General features: G+C 54.4%; 1 protein-coding gene across 12 annotated transcripts; it reads right to left on the bottom strand.

Moving 5' to 3' along the window:
* Positions 1-2,123: 2,123 nt before the first annotated feature.
* TYK2 (tyrosine kinase 2) lies at positions 2,124-24,193 on the bottom strand. 12 transcript variants are annotated; one of them, XM_077859965.1, is made up of 26 exons: positions 24,050-24,193; positions 23,404-23,592; positions 23,068-23,248; positions 22,628-22,843; positions 17,755-17,878; positions 17,280-17,427; positions 16,795-16,958; positions 14,952-15,312; positions 13,865-14,065; positions 13,624-13,781; positions 11,610-11,718; positions 11,330-11,519; positions 11,141-11,244; positions 10,847-11,029; positions 10,675-10,762; positions 9,644-9,771; positions 8,623-8,758; positions 8,384-8,538; positions 7,499-7,649; positions 6,736-6,833; positions 6,264-6,456; positions 5,833-5,951; positions 5,365-5,537; positions 5,031-5,148; positions 3,627-3,737; positions 2,124-3,541 (listed from the first exon to the last, which is right to left on the bottom strand). In XM_077859965.1, the coding sequence occupies exons 4-26, from the start codon at positions 22,821-22,823 to the stop codon at positions 3,407-3,409; spliced, it is 3,543 nt and encodes a 1,180-aa protein (XP_077716091.1). In that variant the 5' UTR covers positions 22,824-22,843; positions 23,068-23,248; positions 23,404-23,592; positions 24,050-24,193; the 3' UTR covers positions 2,124-3,406. The 12 variants fall into 12 exon arrangements, with proteins under 12 accessions (XP_077716091.1, XP_077716094.1, XP_077716092.1 ...); XM_077859968.1 differs by having other exon boundaries at positions 24,079-24,189; XM_077859966.1 differs by having other exon boundaries at positions 23,942-24,136.
* Between the last annotated feature and the right edge of the window lie 3,135 nt (positions 24,194-27,328).

The raw sequence follows: 27,328 nt of genomic DNA, 5'->3' as shown, positions 1-27,328 counted from the left end.
GTGATCCTGGAGTCCCGAGATCGAGTCCCACATCAGGCTCCCTGCATGGAGCCTGCTTCTGCCTCTGCTTGTATCTCTGCTTCTCTCTCTCTCTCTCTCTCTGTATCTCTCATGAAGAAATAAATAAAATCTTAAAAAAAAAGATTTATTTATTTGAGAAAGAGAGAGAGTAAGGGGAGGGGCAGAGGGAGAGGGTCTTCATGCAGATACCCCACTGAGCACAGAGCCTGAAGTGGGGCTTGATCTGACAACCCTGAGATATCATGACCCTGAGATTCTGAACTGAGCCACAACTAAGAGTCAGATGCTTAATGGACTGAGCCCCCCGCAGCGCCGCAAGAATAAGCAGGATAATTTTGGAAAGAGACTGCCCTATCCAATATCAAAATATATTCTTGGGGCAACATCTTTTACCAGGTGGGCAATTACCAGGCCTGTTCCTGCAAGCATCTATTCCCATTGAGAATTTGTGCTACAGATACTCTTGAACCTGGGTAAACCACCATATACTAGAACAAGGAAACACTATAGGCCTGGATATGTGAGACCATCTCAAAATTACCTGTCAGATGAGGAAGAGTTCTGTATAGTGGCACATGGTGCTATTAAAAAAAAAAAAAAAAAGTTTAAGTAGGTTCTATGCCACGTGGGGCTGAATTCATAACCCCAAGATTAAGAGCCACATATCCCGCCTACTGAGCTAGCCAGGTGCTCCACATGCTACTATTTTTGCAAAAGATGAGAAAATATAGGGATCCCTGGGTGGCGCAGCGGTTTGGCGCCTGCCTTTGGCCCAGGGCGCGATCCTGGAGACCCGGGATCGAATCCCACGTCGGGCTCCCGGTGCATGGAGCCTGCTTCTCCCTCTGCCTGTGTCTCTGCCTCTCTCTCTCTCTGTGACTATCATAAAAAAAAAAAAAAAGATGAGAAAATATAGTATGTTTACAGATTTCCTTATATCTGGATGAGGTGTCTCTGGAAGCAAAAACAGGAAACCGGTGACATTCGTTGCCTTCAGGGAGATAACAGTAGTGGCTAATAAGATATTTCACTGCTTATGTCAATATTACCCACCCTCCACCAGTTTATAATTATAATGCATATTTAATATGAGAACTGTTCTAAAAAGTAAATAGGCAGCCCCGGTGGCGCAGCAGTTTAGCGCCGCCTGCAGCTCAGGGCATGATCCTGGAGACCCTGGATCGAGTCCCACGTCAGGCTCTCTGTATGATGCCTGCTTCTCCCTCTGCCTGTGTCTCTGCCTCTCTCTCTCTCTCTCTGTCTCTATGAATAAATAAATAAAATCTTTTAAAAAAAGTAAATAGCAGGGATGCCTGGGTGGCTCAGTGGTTGAGCACCTGCCTTCGGCCCAGGGTGTGATCCCGGGGTCCTGGAATCGAGTCCCACATCAGGCTCCCTGCATGGAGCCTGCTTCTCCCTCTGCCTGTGCCTCTCTCTGTGTGTGTGTCTCTCATGAATAAATAAATAAAATCTTAAAAAAATAAAAAGTAGGGATCCCTGGGTGGCGCGGCGGTTTGGCGCCTGCCTTTGGCCCAGGGCGCGATCCTGGAGACCCGGGATCGAATCCCACGTCGGGCTCCCGGTGCATGGAGCCTGCTTCTCCCTCTGCCTGTGTCTCTGCCTCTCTCTCTCTCTCTGAATCTCTATGAATAAATAAATAAAATATTTTAAAAAAATAAAAAAAATAAAAAAAAATAAAAAGTAAATAGCAAATACATCAGTGTGGAATTATCTAGATAAAGGGAGCTGCAATGCACAAGGTCTTGAGAAATCCAAAGAGAAAGAAAAATATTTCACTGCCTTTCACAATGTGGCTGACACACATCCTGCCTCCACGACACCTATTTAGTAAAAGCGGTTTGACAGGGGCACCTGGGTGGTGCAGTGAGTTCAGTCTGACTCTTGGTTTCGGCCCAGGTCCTGATCTCAGGGTCTCGAAATCAAGCCCCATGTCGGGCTCCATGTGGGATCCACTTGGGATTCTCTCTCCCTCTGCCTCTGCCCTTCCTTCCTCCCTCCCTCAAATAAATAAATCTTAAGAATAAAAGCAAAAATTAAATCATTTCCTTTAAAAAAAAAAAAACGCTTTGGCAAATACCGGATTAACAATAGTATAAAATGTTTACTAAGTACATTGTTTGCATGTCTTCCTGCTAAGCTTCGCACAAAGGCCCTCGTGAGCTATTTACATTAGTCCTCTGAGGTAGCAAGCATGACCACTTCATAGTTGAGAACTAAGGTGTGGGAAAGCCATTGGCTTGAAGTCACACAGGGAGGAAAGGGTGAACCTGGCAAGATTCAGTCACTACGTGGTGTCCCCCTGCCCAAGTCCTCCATCCTTCGTTGAGGAAGTAGTCACTGAGAGTCTTCTGGTACTGGCCCGCTAGCTGGTGATTCAGGGGTGAGCAAAGGTTGAAGAGTTCAGCCTGGCTTCTTCTGCAGTATCTTGCTCTAGGTGCTATCCCCAGGAAAGCAAACGCTTGCTGAACAGGATCACAGCCCCCAGCGGAGAAAATATGAGTTTATTACCAGCTAATGGAAATGGTGGGCCCTACGGGTAGGAGCTGGAGGGGGAGGCAGAAAGATGGGATTAAAGGGCCTGATTAGGTCCTTGCTTATCTTGGGCCTCTCAGGCTCATATTGTGGAAGGCACTACAGTTTGAAGGTTTGCATCCCTTCAAAGTTCTTTTTTTTTTTTTTTTTTTTTTAGATTTTATTTATTTATTTGAGGGAGAGAGGGGGAGAGAATGAGGAGGGGGAGGGGCAGAGGGAGACAGAGAGGGAGAAGCAGACTCCCTGCTGAGCAAGGAGCCTGATGCAGAGCCAATCCCAGGATCCTGGGATCATGACCTGAGTTGAATGCAGACACTTAACCGACTGAGCCCCCCAGGTGCCCTTCTGCTCAAAAATTCCTCCACTGAAATCCTAATACCTGATGTGATGGTATTAGGAGGTGGGCCTTTGGCAGGTGCTAGATCATGAGGGTGGAGCCTTCATAAGTGTCTGTATAAAAGGACTCCAGAAAGATCCCCAGCCCCCTCCCACCCTGGGAGGACACGGCCAGAAGGTGTGGGCTATGAACCAAGAAGACAGCCTTCACCAACACGTGACTACGCTGGCGCCTTGCTCTTGGTCTTCCCAGCCTCCAGAACCGTGAGAAATAAATTTCTGTCTATAAGCCACCCCATCTGTCGTATTGTTATGGCAACCCAAGGGGACGAAGACAGGAGGAAAGTCAGTTCACAGATGTGGGGTCTCCAGACTGAAGGCACGGGGAGTGGTGAGGCCCAGCATCTCCCTCTTGGTTCCTTGGGGGATGAGGAGGCCCTCGGGGCAGGGGAGGGGGGCATCCTGCTCCAGTCCCCCTGGGAGCTGCAGGTAGGCTTCAGCAGACATTGAACACTGAGGCGGCCTGGCCTTGGTATTTCTCCTGGACCGTCTTGAGAATGGGTATGAGGTTCTGGAAGGTGGGGCGGAATGAAGCTTCTGCCTCCCAGCAGTTCTTCATGAGGAGATAGATCTGGGCAGGAAGACACTGGAACTGTGGTGGCTGCTCTCTCTGCAGTCCGACAGCGGGGAGATGAAAAGGGGGAGGGAGGTCTCACCTCATAAGGACATTTCTCTGGCCGGGGCAGCCTCTCCCCTCGTTCCAGCAGCTCTGTGAGCCTCAGCACCGTCATCTGCCCCTGGGTGAGGCCTATGAGCTCGATGAATTTCTACATAAAAACAAGACAAGCTCTTTTCAGGAGGCAGGTCTACCTGGGTAGAGGTCAGGAACCTGCAGGAACAAGGGGTTTTGGTCCTGTCTCTACCACTTCTTGGTGCATAACTTTAGATTTATGGGACTCCTGGTTGGCTCAGTGGTTGAGCATCTGCCTTCTGCTCAGGCTATAATCCTGGGGTCCTGGGATCGAGTCCTGCATTGGGTTCCCCATGGGGAGCCTGCTTCTCACTCTGCCTGTGTCTCTGCCTCTCTCTGTGTGTGTCTCTCATGAATAATCTTTTGAAGAAAAAAAAAAAGAACTTTAGATTTATGACTTTATCTCTGTGGGCCTCGGTTTACTCACCTGTAAAATGGGGTAGCAACACCTACCACGGAGTTACTGTGAAGCTGGGTAACTAATATTCATAGAGTAAGTCTGAAACTGGGGTTTGCTATTAAAGCCTCTCAACAAACCGTTTTTATCGGTCCAGAAACCTTTCCCACCAACTCCCCCACCCCTCCACACCTTATGCTCTGATTTGCTCTGGAAAATAAACCTCCAGGGATCCCTGGGTGGCGCAGCGGTTTGGCGCCTGCCTTTGGCCCAGGGCCCGATCCTGGAGACCAGGGATCGAATCCCACGTCGGGCTCCCGGTGCATGGAGCCTGCTTCTCCCTCTGCCTGTGTCTCTGCCTCATTTTCTCTCTCTCTCTATGACTATCATAAATAAAAATTAAAAAAAATTAAAAAAAAAAAAAAAAGAAAATAAACCTCCAGCCTAGCCTTGGCTCCTCCCCCAGCCCTGGCTTGGCCAACGAGTGTGGCTCATGGCTACCCAGTGATTTGGCTCCGTGACGGACACAGGCGGCAAGCTGGCCAATCAGAATGCCCTCAATCATGCGTGGGTGGGGTGGGGGAGAAAAGGGACCCCCTCAGCTGGGAGCCGGTGCGCCTGAAGGGCTAGGGAACCGTGGTTCCCACAAGGGGCGGGGCTGAGAGATGCTGCCACAGAGCACAGCTGAGCGGGGATGGAGAAGAATGGGTCTCCTGGTGACATCTGAGGATCGAAGTCAAGCTGTGCCTCCCAGTCTGCAGCAGTTGAACAAGCTGTTTCTATTTGAGTGGCTTCTACACAATCAAAGCCCCCTACCCTGCAAGTGGGCAGTTTACATACCGGGGCCAGGAGGCCCAGGCGGATCAAGCACTCGCTACAGTGGGAGGGCTGGGAATCCACAGTGGGAGGGCTGGGAATCCACTGCATGGCTAACTCCTCCGAATGGGGTGGGGCTGAGGGCCTGCGTCTCACCGAGGGGGGGCTCTGGCTGGAGTCACAGTAGGTCAGTAGCTCGTACAGGGTGACCCCGAAGGACCAGACGTCGGATGCATAGTAGAATTTACACTCTTTCAGGCACTCTGGAGCATACCTGGGGGGATGGGGCACTCAGGCTTCACGCCAGACCAGACTGGAGTCCTTACCTGGGGCTTAGGGGCTCTCTGGTCCCAGTTAGGGCCCCACCCTGGGGGGGGGCAGTCTCACTGGGACCAGGCCCTGACATCTGAGACCCCAGTATCTATCTCCTTCACCCTGTCTGCTCCACATGACCCGGACACCCCACTCCAGCTGGGTCCTGTCTGGTCACCAGAACACGGGGCTGTCCCCATCTTCGCGCACGCGGTAGTACTCGTGGCCTTCGGGCACAGCCTTGGCTAGGCCAAAGTCCCCGATTTTGACCAGTCTGTCGTTGTCCAGCAGCACGTTGCGGGCAGCCAGGTCTCGATGCACGTAGTGCTGTGCGTGAAGGTAGGCCATGCCCTAGGGGAGGGGGCGAGTCAGGATCAGTGGGGCAGGGTGGAGGCTGGGGAGTGCTCCTAACCAGGATTGGAAGGTGGGGGGTTGGGGGGCAGGCAGGTTAGGACTGTGGGGACCAGGCAGGCGCAGGTACTGGCAGGATGGCAGGTGGCCCAGCAAAAGGGAGGGTGGGGATTGGGAGGGACTGGGCTGTTGGGCATGGAAACAGGCTGGGTGGAAACAGGCTGGGTTGGGGAGCCGGCCCAAGAGTGGGGAGCAGTGAGCAGACTGTGTGGGACCACCAGGCCCGCTGGCCCACCTCACAGATCTGCTGAGCGAAGAGAAGCAGCTGGGCCAGTCCGACGCTGTGCCGGGGCAGGTAGTCTCGTAGGCTTCCCAGGGGCACGTACTCCATGACGAGCTGCACCGACTTCTCTCCTGATGCAGGAGAGGGGTGGCCCAAGCGGGCAGTGGAGGCAGGGGCTAGAGGCTTCTCCCGATTCCCCAGGGTGGGGCTCTGACCCGCCCCCTCCCACAGTAAGTCCAGTTCTCAAGCAGAGCAGCCCATCCTCAAAGCTGACCCCACGTGCCCAGGTGAGGGAGTTGACTGTCCGTCCCAGTTATCCTGGCCCCAGCAGAGGCCAAGGAGCGGGAGGGGAGGGAGGAGGCAGCCCTGGCACCCCCATACTCGTGTGCCCCCCAGCCTGCAGCTCTAGCCAGAAGTTCCAATGGGGCCCTGGGCTCCCGCACCTTGGTCCTCACAGCAGCCCTTGTATTTGACGATGTGCTTGTGATGGAGCGTCCGCAGGATGTCTATCTCCCTCCTCCAGCAGGTGCGGAGCTGGGGGCCGCAGCCGGCCTTGATGGCCTTCACCGCCACCATCTCGCCAGTGCCGTCGTTGGTTGGGTCGTAGCAATACAGACTGACCTTGCCGAAATGGCCCTGGCCCCGGGACACGCAGGAGGGTTGGCCCTACCAGGGCTCCCCAGGCCCCACCTCCAGTGGGGTCTGTTTGGAAAGTCCTAGGCCCCACCTACTCTGTGTTAGTGGGTCCCCCTGGGGGCTGGGACTCCCGTTCAAATACTTAGGGCCTCCCTTGAGGTGGAGGGTCTTCTAGGCCAGGCCCCACTCATGTTTCTAGAATTAAACTCAGACCCCAAGTCTTTAGCAGGTGGGCCTTCTGACAGCCCAGGGCCTGCCCCAGACCCTTAGGGCCCTCACCTCGCCCAGATCCCGGATCTTTTTCAAATAGCGCTTGTGGAAGACGGTGGGGTCTGATGCAGGTGAGTCGGGGTTCACAGCCAAGACGTCAGCAAGATCTAGGAGGGCCACAGTGGGTGTCACTGGACCCCTGCCTCTTTCCCAGCAGGCCCACGCTTGGGGACCTGGAGAGGGGGCCACTGCTCCCCCAGCATCTGATCTCAAATATAAGGAAACTGTTTTTTGTTTTTGTTTTGCAACAGCTGGAAAATTCTACTTGTCCAAAATGCAGAATGGGCTGCATCAAAACCGACATCTGGGGTGTTTAGGTTGGGTAAGGGTGTTTCATCCCAAGAGAAAACAAAAGCCAAAAAAAAAAAGAAAAAAATCACAAGGGCCTAATTTGTCCAAGGAAGTTGTGGCTCTTGCCAAATAAAACATTAAGAAGAGCACAGGCGGGCAGCCCTGGTGGCTCGGCGGTTTGGCGCCGCCTTCAGCCCGGGGCGTGATCCTGAAGGCCTGGGATCGGTCCTGCATCGGGCTCCCTGTGTGGAGCCTGCTTCTCCCTCTGCCTGTGTCTGTGTCTGCCTCTCTCTCTCTCTGTGTCTCTCATGAATAAATAAATAAAATCTTTAAAAAAAAAAGGAGCATAGGCATCTGCACGCCCTTAAGGGAATCAGAAACTGACACACATGACATGAGTCACTGTGCAAAACCGAAGGGGCACCATGCTGGCACTAGCAGGGGTCCCAGTGATGGTGGTGGGGGTGTGGGGGGAGCTCACTCTGGGGCTGCAGCTGAGTGAGGTCACGCAGGATGGTGCGGAAGGAGGGCCGCTGAGCTGGTTCGTAGGTCAGGCACTGGCTGATGAGTGTGGCCAGCTCCGGGCAGGAGGGCTGAGGAAGCAGGTGCTGCTTCTGGTAGAAGCACTCTTTCTGCCAGGGAGGGAACCCACAGGAGTCAGGGCTCTCCCCTCCCCCAGTCCCCTTCTCCAAAACACAGTCAAGCTCCCTGAGCAGGCTAGGTCCCCATTCTAGTCGTTCCCATTTTACAGATGACACAACAGGCTTGGCGTAGGGAAGCGGCCTTGGCCACCCCCGCAGAGCCAGGGCTCCATCCCAGGTCCAGCTGACTCTTGCTGTGCTCCTGGCAGCTCACACTAGCCCTCCCCTCCCCTGCCCTGGCTCCTCCTCTCTCTGCCTCCAGGAACCTCCAGCAGCAACCTGAATGGACCGGAGCCTCAGGACCTTTGTACGTGCTGTGACCTCCGCCTAGGGTGCACTTCCTAGCTTGGGTCACTGCAGCATTTCTGTACTTTAAAACCTCCTCTGGGAAGCCTTGCCTAAGCCCTCAACTGGTTCAGCGGAGGCCTCTGGTCCTCCCACACCTCCACAGGCTGTGGTTCTCCCATTGTGGCCCTGGTCGCTCTGCTGAAAACCAAAGCATATCACCTATTTGCTATGTGTCACAGACACCTTATGAGGTGGGGACTGTTACCAGAACTGACAGATAACCGGATGGAGCCCCAGAGAGCTGAGGCCACAGATATACATGAGGTCACACAGCCAGAGGGGAGGGGAGGCAGCTCCGGATCCTGAATGTGCCCCCTAGACTCCTTGGAGGTGTCAATCCCCTTTGTCGGAAGGGCCCAGGGATGCCCTAGACATACCTCGGAGGGGCCACGGCCCTGCAGGGGGGCCTCCCCGTCGAAGCAGATCTCCAGGAGGGTAGCACCGAAGCCCCATTTATCGGCAGCAGTGGTTAGGCTGTTGGCCCCGCCAGTCAGGCACTCGGGGGCTATCCAGGGGATCCGCTCGATCCGCTCTGGGGACCGGGGTCAGAAGTCCTTGAGGGTGAAAAGAGTGGGGGGAAGCCTGGCCCTGCCCCCAGCCCTGCCCGGGACCTCACCCTCTCTGGAAAGGGCACCCAAGCCCACACCGGGGTCACTCAGCTTGATGAAGGGGCTGGTGCCCTCCTCCAGCCCCAGCCGCGCCAGCAGGATGTTCCGACCACACACATTACCGTGAACCAGGCTCTTGTCTTCCTGTGGTGGGGTGGAGAGTGGGGGGCGTGACCACCGGAGGGGCTGTACATGCTGCCCCCCACTCCCATCCCACATGGCCTCCAAAGGGACAGCTCATGTGAAAAAATATAATCACGGCCAAATAAAACAAAACCAATCATGGGGATCCAAATACATTGTCATTGTGACCGGGCAGCACTGGGTACCCAGTAGGTCCTTCCTGACCTCCCAGAGCTGGTGGCCAAAGCTCTCAGTCAGGTCTGACCGCTGTCCTCAAACCATGCCTGGCAAGCTCCTTCCTCGGGGCCTTTGCACTGGCTATTCCCTCTGCCTGGGATGTACTTCCCTAGATGCCTCCGGCTCCTTCCCCTCCTCTAGGTCACCTTAGCGGGGCCTTCCCTCACCCATCTATTTAAAACTTCACCTCTTCCCCAGGCTGTAGCAACTCCTTATCTCCACCCCTGCTTTTCTCCCATACTTGTCACTATTTTCTAAAATTCTATGTAGTGTAGTTCTTATTTGCTTGCCCCTCCCAACTAAAATGCCCGCTCCCCAACAACAGAGACTTTGGTTTTGTTCTCTAGTGTGTCCTCAGGCCTAGGACAGAGCCTGGCACACAGAGGTGCTCTGGAAACTGGGGTGAAGGGACCAGGAGGAGCTGGAACGAATGGCAAGCCAGAGTGACAGAGGAGCTGAGGTCAGGCCCCCTGTGACCTCAGACACTACATGGAGGGGTGAGGTGTCCTCTTGAGGGCGATGGGAGCCACAGCGGTATATAAGCAGAAGAGGTTCGTGGAAAGATCCCCGGTGCCAGCGTCTAGATTAATGTGTTGAGGCCTCCACACCCCATGCTGAGGCCAGCCTGGCGCTCCCCACCCACCCAGGCCCCACCTGCAGGCCACGCACCAGGTAGCTGAGGGCGCTGGCCAGCTGTTGGGCCACTGCCACCTTCCAGGCCACAGGCACATGGCCCTTCTCTCGCCGCAGCCACACGTCCAGGGGCCCGTGCTCCACGTACTCTGTCACCATGATGTCTGCAAAGGCCCAGCCACTGCAGAGGCTGCCCACCTGCCTCTGCCCTCCAGGACACCAGGGACAGGACATGGGGCTGGAGACTGTGGGTGGGGAAGGTGCTGGGGCAGAGATGTGGGGGGCAGCTTGCAAGTGACCCTGGGGTGAAAGGAAATGCAGGATAGAGTGTAGGCAAGGTGGGTGCAGAGTGAGGCAGAGGTGTATGCTGGCATTTGAGTCCAGGCTAGGGCTGGAGAAAGCTGACATGTACATGACAAAGGGGAAGATGGGACGGGGGAACTAGGGGTGGGTGGAGACGAGTGGAGGTGCGGAGCTTGAGGCTGGGACATAAGTGGTGAGAGGATCCCACAGGCTTTGGGTGCTCCTGCGGTGTAGACCAGTGCTGGAGGGAAAGCAAGAGGTGGACACGGGATTGAGGACCTGAGGACTACTGGTGGGGGTCACCTGGGACAAGAAGTTTTGAGGTACATGCAGAGTAAGCATAGAGCAGTAAAGTGAAGCAGGGGCTGAGATCTGGGAGGACTGGGGTGCCCAACAGCCCTAGCATGCCAGTGGGGGTCAGAGGGTAGACAGAGGATGGGTAGTAGAGGTGTTAGGTGGTCGATGGAGGGAAGGAGACAGCCAAGAGTCAGGGTGTAGGTCGAGGGTTAGGGTGGAGGTTAAGAGTCAAGGTGTATTCAGGTAGGGACGCAAGGTGGGTGTTGGAATACAATCAGCGGTTGGGGTATAGGTTGAAGGTCAAGGAGTCAGAGATCGAGGTGTGTAGTCAGGGATCATGGTATAGGTCAAGGTGGAGCATGCAGTCCGGGATGAGGACACAGGCTGAGGGTTGGGGTACCACCCGGGTGTGGGTATAAGTGGGGGGTGGTCTGCAAACGGGGGTGGGCGTGGTGGGGCCCACTCACTCTCAGAGCCATACACGCAGATGCCGTGTACGAAGGCCAGGTGCACATGGGAGACCTGGCTCATGAGGCTGGCTGTCTCGTAGAAGGCCTGTGGGGATGGGGCAGGTCAGGTGGCCACGGCCCCCGGCCCCCCCCCCGTCCTTCCACCTGGCCCCTGGCTGTGCTCACTCACCAGGGCGATGTCGTGGTGACTAGGGTCTAGCACCTTGAGTACCACTCGGAGCTCCAGCCCAGAGTCCTCACTGGGTGTGGGGGGGTCCTCACCGTCCGCCGCGCCCTCCTTGGGGGCTCTTGCCCCCACTCGTAACACGCCCTCATACACATTGGTCCTCGTGCCTTGGCCCAGGTGGGACAGCTGGAGGACCAGAGCACGGAGCGTCTCTGGACGAGCCCTCAGAGCTGCCCCTGCCCCCGTTGCGCCCCTTCCCTGGCCCCCCCCGCCTCCCCCCAGGCCCAGAGAACACACCTGGGTGACATCAGCCTGGCAGATCCGGTGGAAGCTGAGCTGGCTGACGTTGGGTGGACTTGTGACAGCCCGGGGCCCCCGCATAATGATGAGGTTGGAGATCTCTGGGGATTGAAGTAACATCCCTGGGGCTGGCAGAGGGGTGGGGCGGGGGAGGTGCCGCCCCCAGCCTCGGCCCCCGTGGCCTACCTCCGGGCCGAGGCAGGCAGCAGCGGCGCAGGGAAAAGCAGTCATCCCCGGCGCGCAGGGAGCAACCCTGCAGGGCGGCTCGCAGCTCCCGCACGCTGGGGAAGGACCGGTCCCAGCCCTCCAGCCTGAAGACCCCGGCCTGCAGCTCAATGGGGAATTTACGCAGGTGCAAGCGCTGTGTGCCCGGGCTCTGGAGGGTGGCAGGGCAGGGGGGCGGTGAGCAGGGGTCCAGGCAGGGAGCACGGCCAGCCCCAGCCCAGGACCCCCGCCCCAGGCCCACCTGGTCCCGCTGGGCCACTGTCAGGATGAGGCGGTTGAGGTGGCTGGTGCTCCAGTGGATGAGGTAGAGGCCATCCTCAGACCGCAGCTTGGCCAGCACAAAGGGCTCCCTGTAGGGGACAAGGGGGCGCTGTCGGGGAAGCTGGGGGTCCCACTGGACCCACGCCTGGCAACCAGGAAGGACACACAAAACCTGCCCGTAGGGGAGCACTCCTAGCTGCAACATGTGTCAGACCCAGGCATTTACGTGGTGACACTGGGTGTGAACACACACACACACACACACCAATGTAACACCGTCGTGCACAGAAAAATGCAGAGGAGGGAAGAGGCACATGCTCGCATGTGACAACGGTCAGGCAGCGCCACCAACAAGGTAACGTGTACACAGGGACAGGAAACGGCCATCAGATACGGGACGGGAGCACACCTGGCCAGCTGCTCTGACACACAGCTACTGGACAACAATCACAGACACGGCCGCTCACCCAGTGTAACACGGCGGCAGAGGGGGAGCGATGTCCCAGGCCCTGAGGTGACAACCATCATGGGCACAGACAGGCACTGCACGTGATACAGCCACCCGGGCCCAGACACCTACACGTGTGGGGGGTCACGTGCAGCCATCGGCCAAACGTCTGGGTCTCCCCAGAGTTCCTGTGCCGAAACCTAATGGCCAACGTGCTGGAACGAGGAAGCGACTGAGTCAAGAGGGTGGAAGCCCCGTGAGTAGGATCAGTGCCCTTATATAAAGGACTGCGGAGAGCTCGCTCGCTCCTCCCGTGTGAGGACGAGCCGGGGGCCGGCCGTCTGCAGACCCGGAGGTGGGGCTCTCAACCAAACCCTGGACCTGTCTGCCCCTTGAACTTAGACTTCCAGCCTCCAGAATGAGGAGAATTCACTGTCCGCTGTTTCTACATCACCAGCCAATGGTGATGGGCGTCCGGACACATCAGGACTCGGGTGGATGGGGCCTGCAGACCCCTGCCCGGGTGGCCCCCACCTAGCTGTGATGTGGCACCACCACAGCTCCCGAGAGGAGGAATGGCCACTGTACCCTCCTCTAGCGTGGAGACGGGCCAGACCTCGATGCCCGGTCCCGGTGTCACAGGTAGGACAGGGGACAGCCAGGCACAGGTATAATGGCCACACAAGCTAAGTCACATGTCCTGACCCTGCAGCATGCAGGATGGCCACACACACATCTGGGGACCCCTGAAGCCGTGACACTGCACATTCTTAGCTCCACGTGTCTGCACGGAATTGCACAGACCTATAGTGACCAGGACAGACACACACCTGCAGGAGTGCAAACAGGTGTACGTGCGAATGGCCACCAGCCTTTGTGCGACATATGGCACCACAAAAATCACCCATCCCATAGCAGCAAACACAGACAAGGACAGTTGTAAACGCAATCACAATACACAGTCACACGCCATGGGGCTGGTAAACATGCAGACATGCACGGTGACCATCCCAAACCCAGGTACCGTCATGACATGGCCCACACCACCGCAGACACCCTCTCTCCCCCTACAGCCCCTGGGGTGCATGTCTGCATGCATGTACATGCAAGTACATGCATTCCCACACATGCACACACACAGGTGAACACACGCACACACACAAGTGCGTGCACTCCCACACGGGCACACACTGACATAAATGCACACATACGGAGTGTGAGTGAATACTCACATCCGTGTGTGTATAAACACATGTACACCCCAGCCACACATGCTTGTACACACATGTGCTCACATAGGCACACACACCTATACTCATACATGCAGGCACGCACTCATGAGCACACACGCAGGCATGAATGCTTGCACACATGTGTATACTCTCACACACGGGTGAACACACACACCGTGAATGCACACAAAGATATGAATACACACAAACACACGCACACACCTCTCTCCAGCCTCACCGTCCCTAGAGCTCACAGTCTAGCTGGCAGCCACCCCCTCGCCCCATGTCACCTGTGTGCCTTTCCTAGCACTCACATCAAGGGTCCATGGATACCGTCCTGGATGCTCATCACTAGCCGTGGAGGGGCCACCTCATGGCACAGGTAGTGGCTTGAGTCGGCTGTCAGGCGGAAGTAGCCGTCCACCAGCGACACCCAGGACAGGGCCATAGCCCGGGAAGGCAGGGTCAGCTCCTGCAGGCCGGGGGAACATCAGGCAGGCATCGCGGGCTACAGGTGCCCCCAGCCCCTGCTAGGCCCCCAGCCCCAGGCCCCACCAGGCTCTTGTTGTCCTGACAGTGGATGCTGATGTGGCGTTCCTTGAGCACCACGTGGGTGATATCCTGGAAGTCACAGAAGTAGACCCATGGCTCTTCCTGAGGCCTGTCCACTGGCTGGTCGCCCACCTCTCCGGCCTTGGTTTTCTTCCTAAATGGGTCAGCATGGCGATTCCTGCTGCTGCTGTCGCCTCTGGGACTCTGGAAACCCAGCACATAGGGCAGATGGATGAAGCGGGGTTATGCCTATTTATTTTTATTTTCTTTTAAAGATTTTATTGGGATGCCTGGGTGGCTCAGCGGTTGAGCATCTGCCTTCGGCTCAGGGCGTGATCCCAGGATCAGAGATCGAGTCCCACGTCAGGTTCCCCGCAGGGAGCCTGCTTCTCCCTCTGCCTGTGTCTCTGCCTCTCTCTCTCTCTCTCTCTCTCTCTCATAGATAAAATCTTTTTATTTTATTATTTTTTTATTTTTAAAGATTTTATCTATTTATGCATGAGAGACACAGAGAAAGAGAGGCAGAGACACAGGCAGAGGGAGAAGCAGGCTCCCTGCGGGGAGCCCGACATGGGACTCGATCCCACGACCTCAGGATCACGCCCTGGGCTGAAGGCAGACGCTCAACCGCTGAGCCACCCAGGCATCCCAAGGTTCTGCCTGTTTAGTCTCCTACACATTCTCTCTGCGGGGAGAGGCAGGAGCCGGAGAGGCCAGGGATACCCCTCAGGCACCCTCCTTTGAGCACCAGTATCATAGATGGAATGGGGACCCTCCCCCAAGGGATACACATGCCAGAAGCCAGAACCTCAGGGAGAAAGAGAGGAAGAGCCGGACCCTCACACCTCGATACAGACCCTCACACCTCGATACCAGACAGGGGATCCTCACAGGTACAGACCCCAGAAATGAGGTCCCCAGGGGGTAGACAGAGCCGGAGGGCACTCCCCAGAAAACCATCCCAGGGGATAGACAGACACACCCCAGAGCCATGCGGGGGAAGGGTGCACGGCAGCCACCCTCGGAGGCCAAGGCGGAGGTAGAGCAGGAGCCCCAGCCCAACCTGGACGCCCAGGTGCACCCTGCTCACCTCTGCCTGTACCGGCCGCCACTGGATGCCACCAGTGCCTGTCACCAGCACCTCATGAGTGGGGGGTCCGGTGGCCAGTTCAGGCTCTGGAGGGGCCTGCCCGCTGTCCCGGATGTAGCAGGACTCCCCCACGGCCTGGGCCAGGAGCTCCAGGTGGCACACAGGCACGCGCTCCGTGCCGAAGCGGGGCGCCAGCTGCTCGAGCGTGGCCAGGTATTTGACCATGATGACCTGCTGCGAGATGTGGCCCGGCTGGAAGGCCCGCACGAACCTGCGGAAGATGCTCCGCAGACGCAGCCGGGTCAACGCATTGTGCCGCCGGATCTGCAGCCGGAAGGAGCGTGGAATGCAGTCCTTGAAGCTGGGGGGCAACCAGGAAGGGCTGGTCAGGAGCCCGGGTTGCAGGCCCAGCTGGGTGACACTGGGCAAGTGGCTTAACCTCTCCGAACCCCAGCTGCCTCGTCTAGCAAACAGGCAGGCTGTCACGCAGGTGGAAAGAGAACACGATAAAGGTCTGGCATAGGGAGGCTGGGTGGGGTCAGAAATCCGGAGGAGACAGGGTGGCTAAAATTCCAGCTGTGGGACAACTTCCTGAGGCTCTAAAGGGCCCTGTCTTCTCACCTGCAAGGTGGGATCAGAGAGGGCGCACCTCCAGGGCTGAGATAATCAGGGCTGCCGACTGGCAGGACTACGTGACCGTCGGGGGCTGTTATTGCTGGAGAAGTCACTGTTGCTTTTATCACCAGTGTTAGGATTATCTACAAAAGGCCCCTCTGCCCCTCACAAAGCCCTGGCCCTCACCCCTTTTCTCTCTGCCTGTCTGGCATCTGACCGCCAGGATATCTCGCTCAGAGAACAGATTTCTCCCGGTCCCAAGCCCTCTCTCCTACCCCTTGACCAGAGGGATCCTAAAACTCAAGGTATTACCTGCCTCTTAACCCCACTTCCAATTTTCCTTGGGCTCCCTACAGCCCCCTGACTAGAGCCTGGTCGACTCTGGCTCTCCGGCCCTGGTATTCCAAATTCAGGTCCCCCCAAAAACGTAGTCTCCATCTGGATAAAGCTGACTCAACCTTCAGGTCTTAGCAGAAATGTCACCTCCCCAGGAAGCATTCTCTGACATCCAGGCTAGAGAGGGTACCAGCACCCTGGACTTGACTGTCCCAGCCCGAGTCTTTCAGAGTATAACACATCAGGGATGCTTTAAGGAGAACTGCTGGTCCTCAAAGATCCCTTTCTCCCACTGCCTCCTGATTGCCATGCCCTCACAGCAATGGCGGTGCACACAGCTGGCTCCCAGCTCCCCATACTCCTGTGTCCTTCCCTCCCTAGAATCCTGTGGAATTTTCCAAGCTCACTCTGCTCTAGCCACACATCCTTCCACACATCAGGCCTCAGGACCTTTGCACTGGCTGTCCCCTATATCTGGAATGCTCTTCTCCCAGACACTCAGAAGCCTCCCACCTTCATTTCCTTCACACCTTTGAATTTGAATGCTATCTCAGTGAGGAAATCCCAGACTGCCCCGTTTTAAACTGTACACCCCTCACTCTCTGACATGCTCCTTCTTCCTTTCCTGTTTAATGCTCCCCCTTCGCATTTATCACTTGTATCATGTTTCAGTCAGAAACACTGAACCTTTCACTTTTGTATTCTGTTTAATGCCTGTCTCCTTCACCAGATGTGAGCTCCAGACGGGCTGTGATTTTTGTCTGGCTTGTTCACCGTTGTGGCCTCAACGCCAGCATACAGCAGGTACTGGCTAAGTGCTGAAGGAAGATATGGCAGTAGGGGAGGCCTCCCGTGGCTCCCAGGTACCTGTCCCCGCCCCATCCCCAGACACCTGATCTTCTTGGCCACCTTCTCCAGGGGGATGCCATGGGAGAGAGCAAGGTGGCAGAGGTGCAGAAAGGCCATGCCCAGACTCTCGTTCTTAAAATGGTGGATCTCCTCCTCGCTCGACAGATCCCACAGTGACGCCACGTCATTCACAAACTCATGCTTGCCCTGGGGAGGGGGGAATCAGGCAGAAAGGGCGGCATGAGAACCCGTTCACTCCCCAGCTCTGTCCTCTTGGGGGAGGGGAGGGAACCCCCATTTTCACGTGTGCCTCCTATGTCCAACCCTCGGCCTGTGGCAGACATCACTAATTGATCATAGCACTCTCTCCCCCACAATCCTGTGTCTCAGAATCCTCTGGTTCAGGCAGCCAAAGGATCAGAGATGGCATGAGTTGAAATCTGTTTACCTTAGTGAACTGGGGAGAGGTGTGGGGCTCCTCAACTAAGTCCCTCACAAATTGTCCCGCTTCCCCCGCCCTACACACACCTGCTCAAAGAGGTATTCAAAGGAGGCTGGGTCCAGTAGCTGCACCCCCTGCTCTGCTTGTTCTGAGGAGGACTTGGTCCCTGTGGGCCCACAGCGGTACACAGCCGGCTCCTGAGAATTTGTGCCATGCCAGTTCCGGAAATAAAACCTGCAAGAGGGGAGGCAGAGGTCACAGCTGGGGCTTCACATGGACTCAGACCAGCTCCAGGAAGGTGGGGTGCAGGGGAGCAAGGGGACAGAATAAAAGTGGACAAGGCGGGGATCCCTGGGTGGCTCAGTGGTTTGGCGCCTGCCTTTGGCCCAGGTTGTGATCCTGGAGACCCGGGATTGAGTCCTGCGTCGGGCTCCTTGCATGGAGCCTGCTTCTCCCTCTGCCTGTGTCGATCTCTCTCTCTCTCTCTCATGAATAAATGAATAAAATCTTAAAAAAAAAAAAAAAAAAAGCGGACAAGGCTTCCAAGGGGCCATGACCCACCTCATGCGGAAGTACAGGGTCAGGTTCATGTCTCCGGAGACCTCCAAGATGTGGTTTGGAGGCAGCCAGACCTGGGCCTCAGCATCGAAGAGAGCAAAGAGATTGAAGCAGGATGGAGTAATGCCTGGAACAGGGGAGAAAGGTCAGGAGGCTGCATCTGCTGCCATCTGCCTTGTCGACCCCCAGACCTGCTGTTTCCCCTCCCAGGTCCTCCCTCCCCTTGCAGCTGGGAGGGGGCCATAGACTGGTTTCTGGCCAATGGGATGTTGGCAAAAGGGGTATGCAGATTTCTGGGCCTGGAAATAAACTCTCCTGCAATCTCCTCTGCCTCCCGGATGTTGGAGACGCTATGTACCAAAGCCACAAGACAGAGGTGAATCATCTGACCTGCATTAGATTTTAGGTAAGCCTTCATTGTCTCGACCCAAGAAAATTTGGGAGGCTGCTTGTTACTGCAGCAAGAACCTACCTTAGACCAACCAACCCAAGTCTACAGACTGCTGGCAGGTGCCTAGTCTCTCTGAACTCCAATCCTGGAGGAATATCCAACCCTCCTGGCTGTCTCCCCCTGGACATCACAGCCCCCTTAGATGTGCCTTGTTCCAAAGAGACCTCATCCCATGTTCCCAAACCTGCCACTTGCCTGCTTGGTTCTTTAAGCTATGACTTGGTTCTTGTCCTCAACTTCACCCAAAACCCCATCAATTCAGTCACTAGGCCTGCTCTTCCTGCTCCTCCATCTCTGGGATCCTTCAGATCCAAAGCCCAATCCTAATCCAGCCTCCAGACTTGCTGTCATTCCCTATACCGGCCACCCAAGGCATCCTTTTTATGCAAATCACTTGAAAATTTTATCTAAGATAGTTCATTCAGAATAATTTATCACTGGGGCACCTGAGTAGCTCAGTGGTTGAGCATCTGCCTTTGGCTCAGGTTGTGATCCCGGGGTTCTGGGATCAAGTCCCACAGGGAGCCTGCTTCTCCCTCTGCCTAGATCTCTGCCTCTTTCTGTGTCATTCATGAATAAATAAATAAAATCTTAAAAAAAAAGAGAATAATTTATCATCACCAAAGTACAAACTTGACCTTGCCGACATCCTCCTCCTCTTCCTTCCCACAAAGAGGTAACCATACTCCTGAATGAGACTTTATTCCCATATCCTCTAGTTTCAATGTTATGAGCTCTAAATGCAGTATTACACAATAAGTGTCCTTCTACAGTTTCTTTTTTCATGTTACAACAGGTTTTAAAACTTCACACACGAGGGATACCTGGCTGGCTCAGTTGGTAGAGCATGTGACTCTTGATCTTAGGGTTGTGAGTTCAAGCCCCACGTTTAAAGTAGAGATTACTGGGATCCCTGGGTGGCTCAGCGGTTTAGCGCCTGTCTTTGGCCCAGGGCACGATCCTGGAGACCCGGGATCAAATCCCACATCGGGTTCCCGGTGCATGGAGCCTGCTTCTCCTTCTGCCTGTGTCTCTGCCTCTCTCTCTCTCTCTCTCTCTCTCTCTCTGTGTGTGTGTGTGTGTGTGACTATCATATATAAATAAAAATTTTAAAAAATTTATTAAAGTAGAGATTATTTATTATTTTTTAAAGATTTTATTTATTCGTGAGAGAAAGAGAGAGAGAGGCAGAGACACAGGCAGGGGGAGAAGCAGACTCCATGTAGGGAGCCTGATGCAGGACTTGATCCCAGGACCCCAGGATCACGCCCTGGGCCAAAGGCAGGCACCAAGCTTCTGAGCCACCCAGGGATCCCCAAAAGTAGAGATGACTGTAAAAAAAAAAAAAGTTAAAATTGGGACGCCTGGGTGGCTCAGCACCTGCCTGCCTCAGCTCAGCTCCCTGCATGGAGCCTACCATGAATAAATAAATAAATATATAAATTTATATATGTGTGTCTCTCATGAATAAATATATAAAATCTTTTTTTTTTTAAGATTTTATTTACTTATTCATGAGAGAGAGAGAGAGGCAGAGACACAGGCAGAGGGAGAAGCAGGCTCCATGCAGGGAGCCTGATGAGGGACTCGATCCCGGGACTCCAGGATCATGCCCTGGGCCAAGGCAGGCACTGAACCACTGAGCCACCCAGGGATCCCCTAAATATATAAAGTCTTAAAAAAAAAAGTTAAAATTAAAAAACACAAAGCTTCATACGATATGGGTAACTTCAGTGAAATTCCTTTTTTCCTGACTATATAGCTTTCCAGCATTCACCCTTACTGTAATTTGTGCATTCTCCTGTAAAGTACTTTGAGATGGTCTCCCGTTTTTCACTAAGATAAATGAAGCAGGGGCAACTGGGCGACTCAGTAGGTTGAGCGTCTGCTTTTGGTTCAGGTCATGATCTCCAGGTCCTGGGATTGAGCCCCACATCATCATCATCATCATCGAGCTTCCTGCTCAGCAGGGAGTCTGCTTCTCTCTCTCTCTCTCCCCCTCTACCCATTCCTTACTTGTTTTCCTCTCTCTCTCTCTCTCAAATAAATTAAAATCTTTTATTTATTTTTTAAAATATTTTATTTATTTATTCATAGAGACAGAGAGAGAGGCAGAGACACAGGCAGAGGGAGAAGCAGGCTCCATGCAGGGAGCCCGACGTGGGACTCGATCCAGGGTCTCCAGGATCATGCCCTGGGCTGCAGGCGGCGCTAAACCGCTGCGCCATCGGGGCTGCCCCAAATTAAAATCTTTTAAAGACAAACAAACAAAAACTAAGATACATGAAGCAGCTCTGAACATTCTTGATGGTGTCTCCTAGAACACATGAGCTGAGTGTCCAGTGCATATCTAGGTCTGGAACTGTGAACTGTGCGGCCTCAGGGAATGTATGTTTCAACTCTATTGGATGATGCCAATCACTTTCCAAAGTTGCTGTGTCCAAGTGTACTGCCTCCCAGAGAAGGAGAATGCCTCCTTGAGAGACAACTTCCTAAAGGACCAATCTACCTGTTTCACTCTGGCTTAAACATTCCATGGTTCCCTACGGCCCCATGAGAAAGCCCAACCCCCTCAGCACACAATAACTATGACCTGGGGGCGCCTGGGTGGCTCAGTCCTTTAAACATGTGACTCTTGATTTAGGCTCAGGTCACAATCTCAGGGTCCTGAGATGCAGCCCCATGTCAGACTTTGCCCTCAGCGGGGCATCTGCTTGGGATCCTCTCTCTCCCCCTGCCCCTCCCCCTTCACTAAAATAAATACATCTTTAAAAGAACAAAACAAAAAAAAAGTGTAACTATGCCTTGGGCCTCTGGCAATTATGCTCCACTTTCAATTGCTACTTCCCTTTTCAAATTCTTGAAACCGACACTCCAGTTAGTTTTCAAGTCTTTTGCTTCCTCAAACAGATTAGGCTGTCTGGGACCTTTGCACACACTGCTCCTTCTGCTGGACACCTGTCTGAGCTCCTGAAGAATCAGCTACCAATGGGAAAGTACAAGGTGTGGTAGCAATCCACCATGAGGCCTCCATCCAGTTGTGGGGAAGGCGGCCTGTGAGGATTTCCTGGGGGAAGGGGCATATAAGCAATATCCAGTCGGACACACCTTCTCCTCCTCTGGAAGAAGAAACTATACTTTTGGAACCTCTACTACAGCCTCTCTCAGCCATTCCATAGTTCTTACTGGTCTCAGGAGAAAGCATAAACTCCTCTTTGGCATTGAAGGCACCGTAAGATCTGGCCCTGGCTGACCTTCCCTGCAACTCCTACCTGGAGGTCACTGCCACCCGGGTCTCCTGCTCCCACCCTCACCCACCACAGTCTCTTCCCCGCACAGCAACCAAACAGCATCAGTGATGCCTGAGTCCAGTCACATCCATCCTTTGCTCACAGTCCTCTGTGGCTCCCACCTGACTGGGGAGTAAAATCCCAAGTCCTCCCTGAGGTCCTGCTCAACCTGCCCCATCGCCTCCCTGCTCTCACTTACTCCTGTCTCCCCTTCACTCACTCTGCTCCAGCCACCTGGGCCTCCTTGCTATGCCTGGGCAACTTCCCCCCCTTAGGGCTTTGCACCTGCTGTTCCCTCTGCTAGGTACCATCTCACCCCAGATATCCCTGTGGCTCTCCCCCTTATCTCCTCAATTCTTTTTTAAGCAATCTCTACATCCAACATGGGGCTTGAACTCATGACCCTGAGATCGAGTCACATGCCCTACCAACTGGGCCAGCCAGGTGCCCCTCTCCTGAATGCTTAATTTTTCTCCATTATCTATCTCTGCTCTCCCACATAGTTTTCTTCTTCTTTTTTAAGATTTTATTTATTCATGAGAGACACAGAGATAGAGAGGCAGAGACACAGGCAGAGGGTCCATGCAGGAAGCCCGATGTGTGACTCGATCCCAGGAATCTGATCATGACCTGAGCCAAAGGCAGATGCTCAACCACTGAGCCACCCAGCCGTCCCTCTCTCCTGAATTTTTAATTTTTCTCCATCATCTACCTCTGCTCTCCCACAGAGTTTTCTTCTTCTTCTTCTTTAAGATTTTATTTATTTATTTAAGAAAGAGCAAGTGAGTGAGCACAAGTTGGGGGGCAGAGGGAGAAGCAGACTTCCCACTGAGCAGGGAGCCTGATGTGGGGCTTGATCCCAAGACCCCGGGATCATGACCTGAGCCGAAGGCAGACACCCAACTGACTGAGCCACCCAGGTGCCCCTGCCACAGTTTTCTTATTTATTGTGTTTCTTGCTGATTTTCCTACTGGAATATAAGCTCTACAAAGGCAGCAATTTGGGACTGGCGCACTGTAGTTGTTCACTCGATGCCTGCTGAATGAACAGGCGGACAGACGGACAGATAGATGGGCAGGCCCAGCTGCTGTCAGCACCTCCACCCCTGCCATGGGGCTGATGCCCCAGACTCACCGACTTTGTGTGCAATGTGGATGCAGACATCCTCTGCGGTCAGTGTGGCCTCGCTGAAGGTGACCCATGGGTCCCCGCCACCAGGGCCAGCCCAGTGCAGAAGGACCTTCAGGCCTCCCCTGGTGGCCAGGGGCTGAGCTTCATCGCCATCAGGCCTGCTGTCCCTGGTGGTGGCACCCGAATGGCACAGAGGCATGCTTTTGACAGCTGGCTTGGCTGGGAAAAGATAGGCCATCAGCCCCCAGGTGTTAGGCGTGAGGGGAAGATTCTAGAAACTCCTCACTGTGTGACCTTAGGCACCCAATTCCCTTCCCTGAGCCTGTTTCTACATGTTTGATGGAGTTAGGATACAATCCACACCTGTTAGATCTGTCATGAATGACACTGAACCCCTTTACTCGACAAAGCTGCACCAATAGTAAAACCTGCTTTGAACCCACCTTCCCCAAACCACCAGGCAGGCACGTGTGGTCAGACAGACCAGGGGACGAATCTTGGCTCTCCCCGTGTCAACTCAGGCAAGTCACTTAGCCGCACTGGGCCTCAGTTTCCCCGTTGGAAAATGAAGATGCTGAGAGCATTGCCACGCAAAGAAGGCTGTGACATCCCCACAGCACAGCCCTTAATGCAGGCATGAAAAAAATAACAAATATGACAAAAACAAAAATAAAATCATCACTATCGATTCCATTGTCCTGATGGTCTTTCTCTTGCAGGGCAAGATTCCTGCCTCCCACATCTTCCCCAACGAGTGACCCCAGGCCCTGCTGACTCACCCGCGCCTAGGAGGGGTTGTGTTTCCACTCTCCCCTCAATCCAGCTGTGGGACTTTTCCAGAGCCAGGCCCAGGGCTCAGGCCTCCATGATCTCCAGTTTTAAGATAAACAGTGATGGGAAGAAGAGAATGTCGTCATGCACAAGGTCAGATTCCTCAGGAATCAGCTCCCCTCTGAGTGTTTCCTCGTCTGGAAAGTAGGCGTATAGCAAGCAGTCTCTCCCTCAAAGGGGCGTTGGGAGGATTCAGTAAGACGAGGCAGGGAGAGCGCTCAGCTCGGGTCTGGCGTGCAGTAGCTACTTTGTTAGGTTTTCGCTATTTTTATATGTTAGCATTTGAGAAAATACTGTGGGGATGGGATTGGGGGGGTGCCCATTTCCTCCTTCCTTCTCCGCTGGGTGCAGAGCCAGCTTTGCAGTTGCAGTAGGAGCGACGTCTGCACCCAGGAGGCCAGCACCAACCCCACCCGAAACACCCCCCCAAAACCTCGAAACCTCGCTCGCAGGGGGGCAGGAGCGGCAGCCGCGAGGCGCACCCACCAGGCATCGACCAGTCACGAGGCAGCGGGTGTTCCTATCCACCCCTGCCAAGCGCACCTCCCGCCGGCCGCTTCCCTCCAGGGGACTTCCCGGGGGTTCCAGGCTCACCCTTTTCCCCCCGGGCCTCTGGCTCGAACCTGGGACCCCGCCCCGCAGTCGCGGGCAGCCACCGCCAAATCGCCGCCGTGACGCCGCCTCCCATTGGCCGCCTGAAGAAGCCCTGTCGCCCGAAACCATTGGGCCTTTCGTTACAATAGCGGCGCTCCCATTGGTTCTCAGCTTCATTTTTTCCTGTGCTCAACCGCGATTGGCTGGGTCGGAGCCCGGATGCGCCGCAGCGTCAGCGATTGGCTGCTGGCGGCAGCGGGCGGGGATGCGGGGTTCGTCCGTGAGGTTCAAGAGTGCGGCCTAGGAACGGCGCGGCGGCCTCGATTCTTTACGCTGGCGCCGGGCCCAAGTGAGCCTTTCGGCCCTGGTGCGGGCTTCTTGTCCTCACTCCGGCGATCAAGGCTGCAACCAGGCGCCCTTCAGTCTTCCAACCCCCAAGCCATGTGACTCCATTCCGTCCTGCCCCTCTTCCCTGGTTTTGCCTGGCCAGCTCCATGTGGCCGGATGAAGACTCCCCCTCCCACCTCGCTGGATGAAGACACCCCCTCCCACCTCGCTGGATGAAGACACCCCCTCCCACCCAGCCGGATGAAGACACCCCCTCCCACCTCGCTGGATGAAGACACCCCCTCCCACCCAGCCGGATGAAGACACCCCCTCCCACCTCGCTGGATGAAGACACCCCCTCCCACCCAGCCGGATGAAGACACCCCCTCGGACACTGGGGAGGCATTTGCGGCCCAACTGCTCAGATCCTTTTCCTGATCACCTCCAGCCCAGTCCTCTGAGGCCAGCAAAGTAGCAGCTTGGACATCTCACCTGACCTGAGTTCTAATCAACATACAGCAAGTCGCTGTCATTTACTGAGAAGGCTACGCACTGAATGTTTTCATGCATTATCTCATTTGATCCTGGCAGCAGTCCTCTGGAGGCTTATATTGTCCCCAGTTTTCAGAGCAAGAAACTGAGGCAGAGAGGTGACAAAGACTCTCTCCTTGACTAAAGTAGTCTGAGCCTACTTGACTAGCGCTCAACCTTGGCCTGAGCCTATTTTTAGCCTGCTCATCCATCTGAGTAAAGAATCCTTTGTCATCCTTATATCACCGCACCTTTGATATCTGATCACATTCCTCCCAGTTGGTGTCCACAGAAAACCAGAGTTGTTCCGTGTGGAAAACCCACGTATTGGATATCAGAAGTGTTGTAGGTAGGGAAAGTTTTCCTTTACCATGCTTTAAAGAAAGCTTTTGTGGGCTTCTCCTGTGGGCCCAGTTTTGAAGAACAACCGCAACAAACTACTCAGGCCAAGATATAAACCCTCACCGCTCCCCAGAAGTACCTAGATCTAAATCAGCAAACCCATCTTTTTCTCTTTGCCTGCTCTGTTTTTCTTTGCAGTCTTTATGACAATCTGACATTTCATTGGAAGTTTCTTTGAGCACTGAGTTTAACGCCTCTCTTCCACTCTAGAATGTCTGTGTGGTTCTCCACTGTATCCCCAATACCTGGAATTATACTTGGCATCCACTAGCTGCCTAAGAAGCTGGTGGGGGGACATCTGGGTGGCTCAGTAGTTAAGCGTCTGCCTTTGGCTCAGGGCGTGATCCTGGAGTCCCAGGATTGGATCCCATATTGGGCTCCCTGCGGGGAGCCTGCTTCTCCCTCTGCCTATGTCTCTGCCTCTCTGTGTCTCTCATGAATAAATAAATTAATAAAAATCTGAAGAAGAAAAAGAATTTTTAAAAATGAAAAATCTGAAGAAGAAGAAGAAGAAGAAGCGGCTGGTGGGTGCATGACCTGAGGAGACTTACGGGCCCTAGCTGCTGTCCTTGCTGCAGAAGGGTTGACCACGGCCTTCCGGCCTTGGCTTCCTCTCCGCCCCCAGAGGCATAGCTGCAGGAAACCAAAGGTGCCAGATTCTTCAACAGCCAGCTGGGTGAGATGGGGCAGCCTCCAATGGATATGGAGGCTGGACCACAGAGCATGGGGTGAGCCTGGGACTGGGTGTCCAGAATCCCAGGGGCACGGGGTGCGGGGACAGGAAATGGCAAGTGACTATCATGACTAATAATATTAATGATGGTAATAACCTCTGTAATGAGAATATAATAATAACTCAGAGTGTCCCAGACTAGATGCCAGGCCCAGGATTGGGTGCTTAGAATTCACTGAGGTTCTCTCAGGTTCTTCTTTTTTTTTTTTTCTTCTTTTTTTTAAGTTTTATTTATTTATTAACTTATTTGAGAGAAAGAGAGAGTGAATGAGTGAAGGGGGCGGGCAGAGGCAGAAGGAGAGGGAGAAGCAGACTCCTTGCTGAGCAGAGAGCCCAACATGGGGCTCAGTTCCAGGACCCTGAGATCACGACCTGAGCCCAAGGCAGACTCTGAACCAATGGAGTCACCCAGGCACCCCTTTCAGGTTCTTTTAAAGTGAGACCAACACCCCCACCTGACAGCTAAAGAAAAAAGAGACCAGAGAGGCTGCTGGTGAGGCTAATGTCCTGCCTCCAGGGCACAAGTCCTCCTTTGCAAACTCCTCCATCACAGACCAGATGGTACCAGCAGGGAGGCTCCAGCTCACCCCACCGACTGTCCAGCGTCTTGTCGAGCATTGAGCATTGTGCGTGGTCGTCGTGCGTGGTCGTCGGGGTTTGCCCAAGATTGAGGGAGATTCCCAGAGGGGACTTTCAGGGTTACAATTGGGACAGTCCTGAGCAAACTGGGACAATTGGCCATCCGTCCCTAGTTGGTTTTCAGGAGGAAGCTGAAATTGGGGGGTTCCCCTAACCCTGCAGGGAGGGGCCTCCTAGAGCTCCCACCAGACCAGGCAAAAGCCAAGAGTGGGTAAATTAAAAACAAAATCCCTTTGTGCTCTTTTAAATTGGAAAGTTCATGGAACAGTCAGCCCCTTCCTCCAAACAGCCATGAGTTTGGTCAGTTTTCTGGGAATCTTTCCAAGAAAGGGCAATACACTGTTGAGCACATGTAAATACATGCTTCCAGGAAATTCCTAAGAGCAGCCTCAAACTGGATACTCTATGCTGGTCTCAGGAGGAAATAGAGGAGTTACACGAAGGCGGGAACCAGAAGGTCTGGGTTCAAATCCTAGCTCTGCCACTGTGTGATACTGGGCAAATGCTTAACTTCCCCATGCTCAGTTTCTTCCTCTGGAGAATGTGGCTAATTGGAGTCCCAAGCTCAAGATGTGTCAGGAACCTCAAATGAGCTAATACATGTAAGAACTTGGAACCAGGTGCAGAGTGAGTGCTATTATCTTTTT

Source organism: Canis aureus, chromosome 19 (genome assembly GCF_053574225.1).
Source record: "Canis aureus isolate CA01 chromosome 19, VMU_Caureus_v.1.0, whole genome shotgun sequence".
In the NCBI taxonomy this organism is placed as follows: domain Eukaryota; kingdom Metazoa; phylum Chordata; class Mammalia; order Carnivora; family Canidae; genus Canis; species Canis aureus.
This window is presented reverse-complemented; position numbering and strand designations above follow the sequence as displayed.